The 14976-nt window shown below is 34.4% G+C and overlaps 1 protein-coding gene across 3 annotated transcripts in view; it reads right to left on the reverse strand.

The window, feature by feature from the left end:
• Positions 1-14976, reverse strand: part of RTKN2 (rhotekin 2) — a 72285-nt gene that overhangs the window by 32670 nt on the left and 24639 nt on the right. For all 3 annotated transcript variants that reach the window (XM_042908535.1, XM_042908537.1, XM_042908536.1), the window contains 3 exons: positions 14389-14442; positions 12942-13059; positions 10622-10816 (listed from right to left, as the gene is read on the reverse strand). In XM_042908535.1, coding sequence (XP_042764469.1) covers positions 10622-10816; positions 12942-13059; positions 14389-14442 — 367 coding nt within the window. The remainder of the gene's footprint in view (positions 1-10621; positions 10817-12941; positions 13060-14388; positions 14443-14976) is intronic.

The raw sequence follows: 14976 nt of genomic DNA on the forward strand, positions 1-14976 counted from the left end.
ATTCATTCAAAAATATGAACTGAATACCTAATATGTGCCAAGTCCTATGCAAGGTGATGGGACACTAATGACAAACAGGACTCAGTATTACATTCTGATGCAAGGGGGAGGGAAAAAAAGAATAAGCAGAGGGATAAATAAGACATTGGCATTTGTAAGTTATAATGCAACTTTTTCTATGAAACGAAGGGGTAAGAAAACTGAGGGGTCTGTTAAGAAGGAGAAGCAGGAAAGGACTCTCTAAGGGGTAATGGTTATAACCTCATAAAATGATGGATCCAGGCTAAGAATGTGGGAAAACATTCCAAACAGAGAGGGCTGAAAGAAGAGCAGTGTGGCTGAAGCATAAGGAGCCTGCAGGAAACACCACCCTACTTGACCCAAGGTCAGAGGTACAGGCAAGGATTAGATCCCTGGGACTTTGCTGTGAGGCTTGGAGGAAGGGCGGATTTGATTCCAAGTAGAATAGGAAGTCACTGGAGAAGGTTAAGAAGAAGGGAGTGATGGGATCGGATTGGCATTTACTTCCTGGAGTTTACCAACTTCAAAGATTTGGGGTTTTCACCCATCATATGGGAAAATGGAGGACTTCATTACCAATTCCATTTTTTTTTCCATTATAGTTCCCTTTACGCTACTTGTGTTAAAATAGCACTCTTGCCAAAGTATCTAAAAATTCTGATCCTAAATTTCATATCCTGGTACCTTGTGGTGATAAAAAGTGAATTTTTATTCAATAATTATATTTTCTGTGCTAGCAATCTTATTTCAAGACTTCTCTTAACTTTATTATTTATTTTCCAAAACAGCAAAACCTCAACATTCAAAACACAGCATGTTAAAATGAGACAGACAGACAGACAGAAATGTACACAAACTTCATAGAAGAGAAACTTCTGATGGGAATTTTTATTGTATCAGGTGATATGTTTCATAAACCTTCTTCATCTCTTACTAAATCTTTAATAGAATCTCTACTACAGAGAAAAAGTATGTATACATGTAGGTGTGTAAAGCATACCCCAAGAACGTTACTCCCTTGGAGAAGAGCTCTTGGTTTATTTTTTCTCCAGTTTTATTGAGAAATAATTGAAATACTTTACTAAGTACAGCATGGCGGCTTGCTTTATCTTTATTTTTAATATACAACCACCAAAGACTAGAAATATCTCTCAATATCCAATGTCTTTTGTCAGTGTTTATAAAAGAAAATTTATGTTTCTGTCTCTAAAACTCAACAAAAATTTTTTAATGAAACGACACAGGACTACAATTTCAAGGTACATTCTGAATACAATTGGTATGATGTCAGACTCATATGGAAACTCCTGGAAAAGTTCACTAAGCACCAAAAAATCTCCACTGTTGCAAGAGCTAAATGGCACCAGCCTCATACTCAGTGTGGGCCATTCTCTACTATTACCCACTTAGCCTGGGTTTCTAGTCTTCCATAGTTAGCTCTTATTTCTCCCTAGTGTTACACAATGAGTTCCCCCCCACCAAAAAAGTTGAGAAAATATTAAAGAAAACTGTGGAAAGCATTTGAGAAGAGCAGTTACAACGGAAGAGCAAACATTACTATGCACAAATGGCCTACTAACAATCCCTAATTGTCTGGTGATCAGGGTCCAATATATTAAGCATTATCTCAATGTGGTAATTTGTCACTGATATAGAAGGTTTACAGAACTGCATTTTAATGACTCCCACCTAGAATAGAGGGAAATAGACTCCCCAGTAGCATTTTAGTGCAGTGTGTTATCTTCAGGAACAGCTGTCAGTAAGTAGGTACGTGATGAGAGAGAGAGATGCCAGGTGTGACTGGCAAACATGCCCAGAGTGGCTGGAGTAGTGAAGGAGGAGAGGTGATGTCCAAAAGGTAAGTAGGGGGCGGACACTGTACATGACAGTGCTTTGTACAGCGTCAGAAGGACACTGGATTTTATTCTGAGTGAGATGGGAAGCAAATGGTAGGTTTTGAGCAGAGGCATGTGCTATGATCTGACTTGCATTTTGAAATGATCCCTCTGGCTGCTATGTGGAGAACATACCACAAGGGCCAACAGTGAAAATGGGAATGCCAACTAGAAAGCTTCTGCAATGGGCCTGATTGGAGGTCAAAAGAGCTGATGCAGGCCTGGAATAGGATGGTAGCGGGTGAGCTGGTGAGACGTGGCAATATTCTTGACATATTCTTAAAGCTGACCCAATGTGGACATGGGATGTGAAAGAAAAAAAGAGCTGAAAACACTTGCAAGGCTTTGGGCCCGAGGACAAAACTGGAACTGTTGGAAACTGCAGTGAGGCTGACTGAGAGAAGACCAGACAAGTAAGAGTTGAGTTGTGGATGAGTCAAGTTTAAAATAGTTTTAGATATCTAGATGGGCTACAAGGTAGGCAGCTGGCTATACAAATCTGGAGTTAGGAGGGAAAAAGGTATTGAAGAATTAAACTTGGGAGTTACCAGTATACAAATGCAATTTAATTAAAGTTAGAAAGTCAAGTGAAGTCCAAGGACTGAATACTGAGACACAGTTCATAATTTCAGATTAAGTTGAAGAGCAATGAACAAAGGAGACAGGTGAGGAACAGTCACAGGTGGAAGAAAAACCAGGGAAATAGTATCCTGGAAGGCAAGTTAACAGAGGTAACATGATGAAAATGGACTACAGTGGTCTAAGGGAGAGTAAGAGGTGAAGAAGTGGAGATAAGGTATATAGAAAACTCTTTTCTGTAAAGGATAGCTATGAAATGTGGCAGTAGGTATATGTTTGTAGCAATGATGCAGTAAAAGAAAAATTGATAATGTGGGGGAGCGGGGTACATGTGCAGGACCTGACTTCTGAGTGGCTCAGAAGATGGGATCTAGTGTGCAAGAAGGCGGCATTAGATGAGGGAAAGAATTCCCAAGGAAGGAAAGCAGCAAATAAAGACACAGATGCAGATAGGCTGGTAGATTTGGCAGATGAAGGACATGCAAGTTCTCTCCTGATTGTTTCAGCAGAGTCAGTGACATGTGAGACAAAGTCATCAGCTTTGAATGAGCAGAGAGGAAGGGAATCGGAGGCTTCGGAAGAGAGAGCAATGTGATGGGATATACTTCCCCTGAAGAGAGGCAAAGTGGAAAGGCATGGAAACTTAGTAGGATTGCTCAGTCATACTGAGAACTCACCTAAAGTTACTGATCATGTGTCTAAAGTGAGACCAGCCCCTTCGACTGTTTTTCTCCAGCTTCCTCATCTATTTCTCATGAATGCAGCTGCAGAGGATCTAAAAGGAGATTCAACCAAGGCTGGAGTTTTTCCAAGGTAAGTATGACATAAGGAGAAAAAGGCTAAGAAAAAATAAAGTGGTAAATCATGGAGTCTACTTTAAGTTCAAGGCAGAGCACTGAAGGGAACAAGCTGGAAATGTGGGAGGTGGATGCAGCAAGATACTTGCTATGAAGATCACAGAGCATATACAATTATTAATAACAACAAGTAACTTAGTAACAACAATGGGGTGGACGACTGAAACAGGCAAAAGGACAAGATCACTGCAGGCAGGAGGTCATGGGACTGAGAGGTCAAGGTATTAGATGGATAGTCTACATGTCATTTTAAGTCCATCAAGAGAAACATCTGAAATAGTGGGAGGCAGGGAGAGGGAGAGAAAGAGATGAAGATACTTTTTGGGTTTATTTTTCAGAGTGACATTGTAATTTATTCTTACTAACCACTGAAAACATTTGAGTATTCTTCACCTGAGGAACAGCATCATTTCAATACATTGTATAATACAAAATGCTAGTGCTATGAGTGTGCACAGGAAGCAGCTGGGTTATAGGCTGCGCACGTGCACCAGTGCCCTGGAGAGGCAGGAAGCTCAGAAAGCAACCTGTGTGGCAGAGTAGGCTGAAATTATGTGATCACCCAAGTATACGTTTATATTTTTTCTCAGGCCTTAAGAAATAATTGTAACTAAGACAACTTTTCCTCAACATAGAACACATCTGCCTCTATTTCCAATGAATGATGTATCTGAAAATAACAATATGAGAAAGATTGTTGACAACTTCTAAGTCTGGTTAAATAAACTAAGAGCCAACTGCTAGATAATGTGGTCATTAAAATGATTATGTGAAGACTCTGTAATGAGCACAGAAAAAGAGCCAAATGTGTAATTATGAATATCTAAGTATCTCCCAAAGCTAGGTATTTAAAAACCTGAAAATTATCAGTTCAAAATTATAAAAAGTATTTGATTTAGAGTGGCGTGTGAATAACTTTTTTCTCTTCTAGATTCTATTTGATCGTTTTTATAATCAAATAATAAATGTGGTAGTACGTTGGAAATCTCCCATAAAAATCAGAGACATGTGAAGAATTATAATAGCACATAGGTACAGCCTAAGGCATTTTGACAAGCAATATCTTTCTAAAGATTCACAGTAACTACTCAAGGTAGGCAGGGCAGATAGTTTGGTCCATATTTTCAGATAAAGAAACTGAAGCTCAGAGAATATCACTGATTTGCCTATACCTAGCAAGTAGTATAATGGAAAGAGAACCCCACTATACTACACCTACTACCTTTATACTTCATTAAGAAATGGTTTAAAATTTTGGTACTTTTTCTGTTAAAACAGATACAAGCGACTATATTTCACCACTGCAAGAATTTTGAGTGCAGGGAGCATGACTCATTGACCTTGGAATCCAATGTGCCATATGATATAACTGCTGAATAATCATTTCTAAGATGAGTAAATGAAGAAATTACACCCAATGGCTGAGTACTCCTTAATTATGTTTGAACTCTGCATTGTCTTTCAAATGACCAAAACATTAACATCATTGTTCCTCAAAACATAAATAATCCATTTATTCTGGACAAGTGTTAAGATACTTGTTTTACAACTTCAATTTAATTTAAAATGTAGTATAGTGGCTTATTTTTTTAAGTTAATACACCTTTTTGTCAAGTAAATAATCACTCTCAATTTTACCAGTTTTCACAAAATGATTGTTTAAAATGATGTATATTTATACAGTGACGAATAATGTTCGAAATAGTTCTCAAGGGGCATAAAATAGTGAACTCAGCTATTAGAGACACTGGGAAAATCCAGCTAAAGGAATTTCAGTAAGTGAGATTCCACAAATAAAATGAATAAATGAATCACATCAGGGAGCATGCTAAAAATTACCAAAAATGTTCACTGTCTTCTTTCAGATCAAACAATACTTTATGATGATATTTCAAGTTACTTCATTTTTAAACCATGACTAATTACAACGCCAATGCTTCCAAAACCAACAATGATCTCACTTTTAAAACATTCCTGTCAGGATAACATTTTCTTACTAAAACATTACACTCATTCCTTTTAGCCAACCCTAATATTCAGTTCCCAACAGTTTAATCAGCTACATTTTTTAATCAAATAGACCAATTGTTATAACATTTATGGCGGGGGGGGGGAGATTGGTTCAAAAATGCTATGAAAAAATAAATGACTAGTCTAAATGGTAGTCTAAAAACGCAAAAAGAACAGCTATATTTGGTGGTTATATGCCATATTACTAGAGAAGATCTATACAGCCCAAATTTGATCTTTTATGTCCATTTTGGTTAAAAATTAATAGCCATATTGGGAATCTTCTCATTGAACTAGATTACTATTAAAGAAACAAAACTGATTCCTTTATACATTCTGATCACTAGTGCTAGTCTCGAACTCCTATATGGTGCTCACACGGTCAGTTAAGGAATTATCACTTAAGAGTGGTCCTAGGCTATGACTTTAACTAGTATACTCTGGATTCACATCAGAAACTCAGTAGAATACAGGTATTAGCAGAACATGAGTCAGTGAAATGTAAAAGATTTTACTTTGTCTTTGACCAACTTTAATTGGTATAAATAAGCAAATGGCATGCAAGTTACATGGGAGCATGTTCACAAAGAAAATTAGTGTTTGGATTCAGGTATAAAACAAGTAAAATAACAAATCTAGTAGGAGAATGAACACTTCAAGACAAATAATGTCAGTCACTATTTTAAAAGAACTTAACACCAATCACTCTCAAAACTTCTGCCAGACTTCAAAGAAAAATAGAGGTTAAATGCAAGTTCTAATATCACTTAGGTCATCTTCCATGAAATTATAAACAATGGTTTTAAATTTGAAAGTATCTGCTTACATTTTATAATCCTATGTTGTTTTTAAACTGCAATGCTTCAGCATAAGTTTGAAGAAAATAATTCAGAAAAAGCACTAGTCTCACAACAGTAAAAATAATAATAATGGAAAGAGCTACAATTCTTAAATGTTTACTATATTTTTATTTTTTTCAATCATTAATTTTTGAGGAACCTCCATACTGTTTTCCATAATGGTTGCACCAATTTACATTCTCACCAACAGTGCACCAGGGTCCCCATTTTCTCACCAATAGTTATTTATTATCTTTTTTGATAACAGCTATTCTAACAGGTATGAGGTGATATCTCATTGTGGTTTTGATATGCATTTCCCTGATGATTTTTGATGTTGAACATATTTTCATGTGCCTGTTGGCCATTCATATGTCTTCTTTGGAAAAGTGTCTATTCGATCCTCTGCCCATATTTTAATTGGATTTTTTTTTTTTTTTTTTGGCTCTTAAGTTCTAACCCTTAGCAGATACATGATTTGCAAATATCTTGTCTCATTTAGTTGGCTGCCTGTTCACTTTGTTGATGATTACCCTCACTGTGTAGAAGTTTTTGAGTTTAATGTTACAATTCCACTCCTGGGTATTTATCTGAAGAAAATGAAAACAGTAATTCAAAAATGTGTATGCATCCGGATGTTCAATGTAGCGTTATTTAAAATAAGTGGGGCGCCTAGGTGGCTCAGTCGGTTAAGCGACTGACTTTGGCTCAGGTCATGATCTCATGGCTCGTGAGTTTGAGCCCCACGTTGGGCTCTGTGCTGAAGCTTGGAGCCTGGAGACTGGAGCCTGCTTCAGATTTTTGTGTCTCCCTCTCTCTCTGCCCCTCCCCTGCTCGTGCTCTGTCTCTGTCTCTCTCTCTCTCTGAAAAATAAATAAACATTGAAAAAATAATAAAAATAAAATAACCAAGATACGGAAGCAACCTAAGTGTCCATCAATGGATGGATAAAGAAGATGTTGTATATTTATATAATGGACGACTACTCAGCCATAAAAAAGAATGAAATCTTGCCCTTTGCAACAACATGGTTGAACCTTGAGGATATTATGCTAGTAAGTCAGACAGAAAAAGACAAACACCATATATACCATATGACTTCACTTCTATGTAGAACTTAAAAACAAAACAAATAAATACAAGAAAACTAATAAATACAGAGAACAGACTGGTGTTTGTGAGAGGGCAGGTGTGTTGGCGAATGGGCAAAATGGGTGAAAGGGAGTCAAGAGTTACAAGCTTCCAGTTATAAACAAGTCAAGAGGATGTAATTTACAGCATGGTATCTACAGTCAATATTGTTATTATGTTAATATTTGAATTAATATTGTATTTAATTAACATTGTATTAATATTTATACTATAACACATTTGTATTTGTACTATAATACATTTGTATTTAATACGTTGTATTGAATATAGTTAATATATATTAAATATTTAATACAATATAGTATTACTAAATATTACAATACTTTTTAATGACATTTTTATGAGAAAAGACTTACATCTTCTATGACTGTTTTTCAGTGGATAGGACCCATTCACTGAATCATGACATCAATTTATGATTCATAAACAGCATTTTTAAAAAACTAAATATAGAACAGAAAAGTCTGATCACGGTGTTATAAATAGGTAGGGCTAAGTACTGCCTCACGAAATCTATCTGCTTATTCTGCTGTACACTCAGTCATGAGGGTATTTCTTAGCATGGGTCTCAAGCAAAATAGACTGAAAGCTACAATGCTAGAATCCCAAAACATTTTCCATACCTGAAATATTTTGCTTTTTGTAATCATAGTAAAATTATTGACATGCTGAAGAGCCAACTCTATAGAGACATGCAAAGAAATTCTGGGAATGTAGACTGATCAACAGTTTTCTCAAGTAACAAACATAGGGGAGCCTGGGTGACTCAGGCAGTTAAGCATCTGACTCTTGATTTTGGCTCAGGTCGTGATCTCATGGTCATGAGATCGAGCCCCACTTCAGGCTGGGTGCTGAGCCTAGAGTCTGCTTGGGATTCTCTCTCTCTCCCTTGCTCTCTGCCCCTCCCCCACTCATGCTCACTCGCTCTCGCTCTAAGTAAAATAAACATTTTTTAAGAAGAAAAGAAACATAACATAAAACTGTGAAGTAATAAACACAATGTTTGAAGAAAGTATCTGAAACAAACCAGGGCTCCTTGAAGAAACCAAGTCTGGGCAGAAAAATACAAGATGAATATCGAACACCTTGTGTCAGAAAAACAAAGAAGCTATCAGAGACTAGGTTGTGTCAAAAGCTGCAGGAGTCGCTGAAGATTTCCCACTGATCAAAGATGGGACAACTTGGCTTCAAAGAGAATAACAACTGTAACAGATTGAAACGCAAATATATACAACAATTCAAGAGTTCAAATAAAATCAAACACTGATTACCTCCATGGTTGCTAGGACATCAATTTATTATTCTAAAATTGGGTAAATAAAAGAATCAAGTATTTTTTTTTCTCCCTTTCCTCCATCAATTTTTTGCACTTATACCCAGAGAATTCATGAAGGAAAGTTCTTGAGAAAATTCCAAGTTTAAAAAAAAAGGCATGATAAATTTAGAAAGTCAGCAAATCATAATCCTTAATGAAATAATCAGCAATAGCTGCTAAAACCATTAGATAAAAAATTGATAGGGAACTTTACAAAGGATGGATTAAGCTGGCAACACCTGAACCCACTGGTCAATCTGAACATAACTGTAAGTGGGACAAGTCCTCCTAATGGGAGACAGTAGGAAGTACCTATAATCAATATGATTATATTGATTCTTCAGAAAGAACCTGAATCAAATCAGTCCTCTAGATCTAACTACCAGACACAGGGGATAGAAAAAGTATTTAAAAAGACCACAAATTGGTGGACATCGTTGGAGGCATTTTGTCCATTGTTGGTGTAGTCAGTGTTTTGTAGTCCATCCATTACCTCATCTTAGGATCACCTAACTCTGATCTAACTGAGCCACCAAACGATCTGTAGTCCACTTTTTGCAATAACTATCAGTCTGAAAATGCCTCTTTATGGAAAGAGTGATCACATAATTCATCATTTAAATCTTGACACTTTTGTTTTTTCAAATCTAGACACTTAAGAATGACAGGGGTACTAAAAATAATTACATATTTTTAAAAGTGTGTATGTATTGACCTACATGTTAATTTTATTAGAATGGCAGATCTATAAAGTCTGTTCACAAACTATTTTTAAAAATGAAATTATTTCTACAGAATGAAAGAAGAAAGGTATCATCATATATAAAAAATTTAATTATTTATATCTATTATCTGAACTCTAAAAATGACATATTCTTGGTATATGTTAATGTGCTTTAATCAGTTTCATAATATTCTGTCTAATATTCTGCCATTGGTATTTTTCTGATGAATATATTTTGTTCAACATGGTCTTAAGTTAAAGTTTTACATATAATTACAATCATCTTAAAGATTGCATTTTAAAATTAATAAACTTTAAAATTGTTAACACCTTTAAAAAAATAAAAAATAAAAAAATAAAAATAAAAAGACCACAAAGATGCAATTAGCTAAATTCAAAATATGGGAAATTCTACAAGATCTGATTTCTTCAATAAACAATGGCAAGAAAAAAGTAGACAGGGAATAATCAAAGACTAAAAGAAACTTAATCACTCAAATGGAACATTGTAGAACTTATCTGGATCCTGATTTGCACAAATTATAAGAGGACATTTTCACAATTGGGGCAATTTGAATACAGACTGGATATCAGATGATATTAAGGATTTATTTTTTTATTTTGTTAGATGTGATTATGGTAATGAGGTTCTGTTATCAAGAGATAAAATATTGTTAAAAATCTGTAAGAATGATGCATGACATATATAGAAATCCAGTTAGACTGACACACAGCAAACACTCTGACATAAAGATAGTCCATTTTTGAGAAAAACATTCCAGGGGTGACTGACTGGCTCAGTAGGCTGAGCATCCAACTCTTGATTTTGGCTCAGGTCACCATTCCAGTTTGTGAAATCGAACCCTGTGTTAGACTCTGAGCTGGCAGCATGGAGCCTGCTTGGAATTCCCTCTTCTCTCTCTCTCTCTCTCTCTCTCTCTCTCTCTCAAAATAAATAAATAAACTTTAAAAAAAGAAAGAAAGAAAAACGTCTCTGCTTTTGTGGTAGATACTGGAATTCCAAATCACTAAAAAACACGGTTACCCAACTTCCTACTTTCAAAGGAAGATATTAAGGATACCTCAATTGGGTGAGTGTCAGTTTTGTTTCTGCTTCAGGATGTTATTTCCATTTAACATGTAAATTTCTACTCCACATACAATACTTCAAAATGTCACAAATATATAGTAATACTATGTCACTATAAATACTGTATGAAAAAACTTACGAAATAGCACAACTGTAGGACAAGCATGTTTCATGATCTTCTTGAAGCACCGAATTTATTTTCTTCCCTGTAGCTTTACTTATAGATGTCTTCAGCTTCTTGGCTAGTTTCTTTGGTGTGTTGGTTATAGAAGATTCTTCTGTACAGCAGCTATATACTTCTACCTTTATCTGAAAGTCTGGCCCTGCTTCATTACTAAAATCAAGAGCATTCATAATGTTAGAAATTTAACTTGGTAGAAAATAAAATCGTAACACCCTTTGATGTTTTCATAACATTTGAAATCACAATTTGAAATGAGTTTATGTTAATATATGTTAATGAGGCAGAATCTCCCTGTGTTTATTTAGTATCTAAATGACCTGAGAGAGTCACTGCAACTTCCAGAGCTTCTAAAATAGGGCAAAGTTAACTCAATTCAATCTATGTATACAGGCATAGTACTAAAGAAAAAGGATAACAAGCAAGCAAGAAACAGTATAAAGTGCTATACTACAAGGCAGGAACTCCTTGAGGGAGAGTGCTGCCTGGGTAATCTCTGTATTCTTAACTTAGCATAAAAGGTACTCAATGCATTATTATACCCATATGCAAGAATTCCGCAATTTTAGCAAATGCTAAGATTGGCTTTACCCTTTTCCAGACACAGTGAACTACCTTTGCTATAAAAGATTGCGGTGGTGTTACTAACAACAAAATTTACTTAAAACCGCAAGAGAGGGCCATCAGCGGTAGATGTTGCCTTAGATGGAAGATCCATCAGTCTTAGAGAATAAAAATGGCCAATCTATAGTTTGGATACACCCAAGGAGTAACTCCCAGATATTTTTATAGTTTACTTGGCAACTTTTAAACATACAGTATTCCTGGTAATGACTAACAAATGTCAATATTTAGAGAAAAACCAGAGACTCATAAATATTGAATACTTATTAAAAGCAATCATAACAAAGGCACATTTTTAAACAACATTTAGAACATTTGTCAGCAGTTATTTTTGGAACAATTTAAAATATTTACAGAATTTTTGTAAAAATTATAAATCACGTGTTGTCTTCCCAAGTAACTCACATCATTCTTTCAATGAAAAAAAATCATACTTTTGCCTTTGTGGTAAAAAAAAATAATAACAAAGTGATGTGAAGTAAAGAGATCATTAAAAGGACAATTTTGGTAGAAAAAAAATGCATAGCAAAGTTGATAATGGAAATAAATGTATTTAGATAACTAAGGAAATTTATCCTTTTAGTCTCAATTCTGTAAACATTTGGTGATATTTTGGGGATCCTAAATAAATTCCTTATTCCTTTGGTTCAAAAGAGTTTGTAAGAAGGCCTGCACAACTGCTAATAACTCAGAACAGTACATGTTATTTTTCCATGCTGCACAGTTATTTATGGGACACTGGACAGAAGCCACAAAACATGGCTTGCAATAGTTTTTCTAATGTTACGTGAGTGGCAAAACTACTCTCAAATCTCAACTGTTTACCTCCATAGCTGAAAATGGCAAAAGACGTGGACATTCAATTTTACTTAACTATTAGTTAAGTAGCTATTAATATCTAGATACAAAGATGGTGTTTTTGAAACCCTGAAAGAAATACAAATCACACACTGATTTAGGCCAATAGCACCTCTGAAAGGGCCAGGAAAAACTTATGTTAGTTAAAAATGATTTCTATGGCTACCTGAGGAGTTCCTTCTGGCTCTGTATTATGACCACAATAAAATGAGCCTGTAAAAGAGCAGGGGCAATAAAAACAACCCTGAGGATCACCCAATCTTTTATTGTTTTGAAGTACATGAAAGGAGCACTCCATAAGAAAAAGAACATCTTGAAATTTTACCAAAGTGCTTTTCTTATGGTACATATTTCAGGACTATCTTATAAGTAAAGTTGTTATAACTATTTTAGTATTGCTATACCTAAACATCCTGTAGGAAATGTAATAACCTGTTTTATGCCCCAAATTCACTCTCTAGAAAATACTGGTATAATGAGACTCCATTGTATTCATAGCTTGGTTAATAATAACACTATAAATATTAATAAAAATTAATAAAAATTTACCATATCCAATGAGTCAAATATTTACTAATACTACATGATTTCCACTTTATTTTACGTTGAAAAGTTTCAAATGCAAAAATGGACTTCTTTTGAATAATTTTCAAAATCAATTTAACATTTAAACACCTTAATGCTTCAAAAATAATCCAAAGACCCAAAAATTTTGTCTTCCTTTAAAGAATTTTAAAATTTTAGAATTTTAGAATTTTAAATTATTCTCATTCTTTGAAGATTTAAATATACTTACAATATAGTTACATTTTCAAAACATATATCTGTGGTTGTTTTATCCACAATCACCATGTCAGTATCAAAAACTTCAGCTCCCATTTTGAATAAACAGAAAATGGCATAGTGCTGTGATCCTAGGGAAAAAACAGTGCCCCATGAGATGTATCATACCTATATTATGTTAAAAGCTCCTTGAAAATGACAAAGTTATCTCAAATATTTATTAATAGACTCTTATTTTCATACATGGTACACTGTAACCTTAACTTTTTATAGTGACTGCTCTGTCAGTACACGTTAATACCTTACCCAACCAGAACAAAGCAACTAAGCCAGGAAATATCAAACATTAAAACCGAAAATATAGGCCTCTCAGCAGCCTACTGTAACCACCACATTCATAAATTTTATTCCTAGAAAACTCTTTAGGCTTTAATTAATAGCAAATTTATTATTGTATATATACTACTACGACCTCTGTCATTTGGCATCCAAGTCTATTTAAGAAGTTCTCTATTGTGAGAGACCAAAAGCAGGCACGTTAACAACAGCAAAACATTTTCCACCAAACTGACAGCAAGGGAGGAAACCACAAAAACAATAAAAAGTAGACATGTGAGTCCAAAAAACATAGCTGCTGAGCCTCTTAATTTGGTGATGTTTTTTAAAAGTATTAGGTGATTAAAGGGCCAAAACCTCATTATTGAGAAAATGTAGCTCTTCAGAAAAACTTATTCTCCATAGTAATCAGAAAGATACGCTTAATCCCCATATGCATTCCATTTTAAAGTAAATTATATTTCCTAATTGAATAACAAATATACTAACCTGATTTTGGATTCTTCATATAAAACTAATTATGCTCAATATGATTCAGTTTTTAAAGTATGAAGAACAAAGCTATCACAATAGACAAGAAAGATAAAGGATTATCATATCTTTTCTGCTTTGCCTCTAACAGCTAGAAATCATTTGAGGTTAATTTCTATGACCTTAGCAATACATGGATTTGTGAAGACTATATAAAGCCATAAAATGCTGAAGGGGGAAAAATCAGATCAAGCTAAAAATCTTTCTCTTTTACATCCTATTAAATAATCTGAAGTAACAAAACAAGGCAGAAAAGATCTCCCAGATTCTGGTCAGATAGAAATGCTGCCTTTACCTTTTCTCCTTAAACATTTTCCTTTGTTACACACTTCTCTTCCCCACAACCTGTAACTGTCCTTGCCTAGGTTCCAATCAACAACTACAAGTACATCAGATAGGCATTATTTTAGTAAGTATCAAGCAATTACAACATATTTACTAAAACTAGGAAAAAACACAGTTCAGCAAGATACTGCTTATTCTGTCAAATGACATCAATTTATTTCACCATGGAAGCAGCTCTTCTCTCAATAATCACAAATTTACTATACCCTAAAGAATACATTCCAATTATAAATTAAAATCATACATACGTTCTTTGTTGCTGAAGTGATCAGAGTCTTTCCACATTAGTGGTATTCGAATATCTACAAAGGAGGGGAAAAAGAAATGACAAGTAATAGTCTTGATAAATTTCATTTCTTAGAGTGAAATAAACCTCTGAATTCCATAATAGATTCTGACCATTAAAGCCAATATAAAATTTATTATTTAAATATTCTAACACAGGCAATATTTTCTCAAAAATAGCTTAGACCAGGAATATAAAATCTGTTCTATTTATTTAAATAATTTACTAAAAAATCCTACCAATTATGACTCAAGAAATTAAGTAAGATCTGTAATACGCTTATGCCATAACATTTTCATTTTGTGATTTATGTTTTTGAAATAGTTGAATTTCTCCTTTGGGTAAGCAGTAGCAACAAACATAGCTAAAAACATTTCAAAACCATAAAATAGTAGATAGAAAGGACTTCAAGGCTTCTACTATGCAAACTTGAAAGATGAAAACTCCATGACTTGTCTAAGATCATTGTTTGTGACATACAGACCAAATTCATTCCATTAAGAAGATTTAACCTGTCTACAAAAGAATTTGCAAGATCTTTGTATATTCA

This window comes from Panthera leo, chromosome D2 (genome assembly GCF_018350215.1).
Source record: "Panthera leo isolate Ple1 chromosome D2, P.leo_Ple1_pat1.1, whole genome shotgun sequence".
NCBI lineage: Eukaryota > Metazoa > Chordata > Mammalia > Carnivora > Felidae > Panthera > Panthera leo.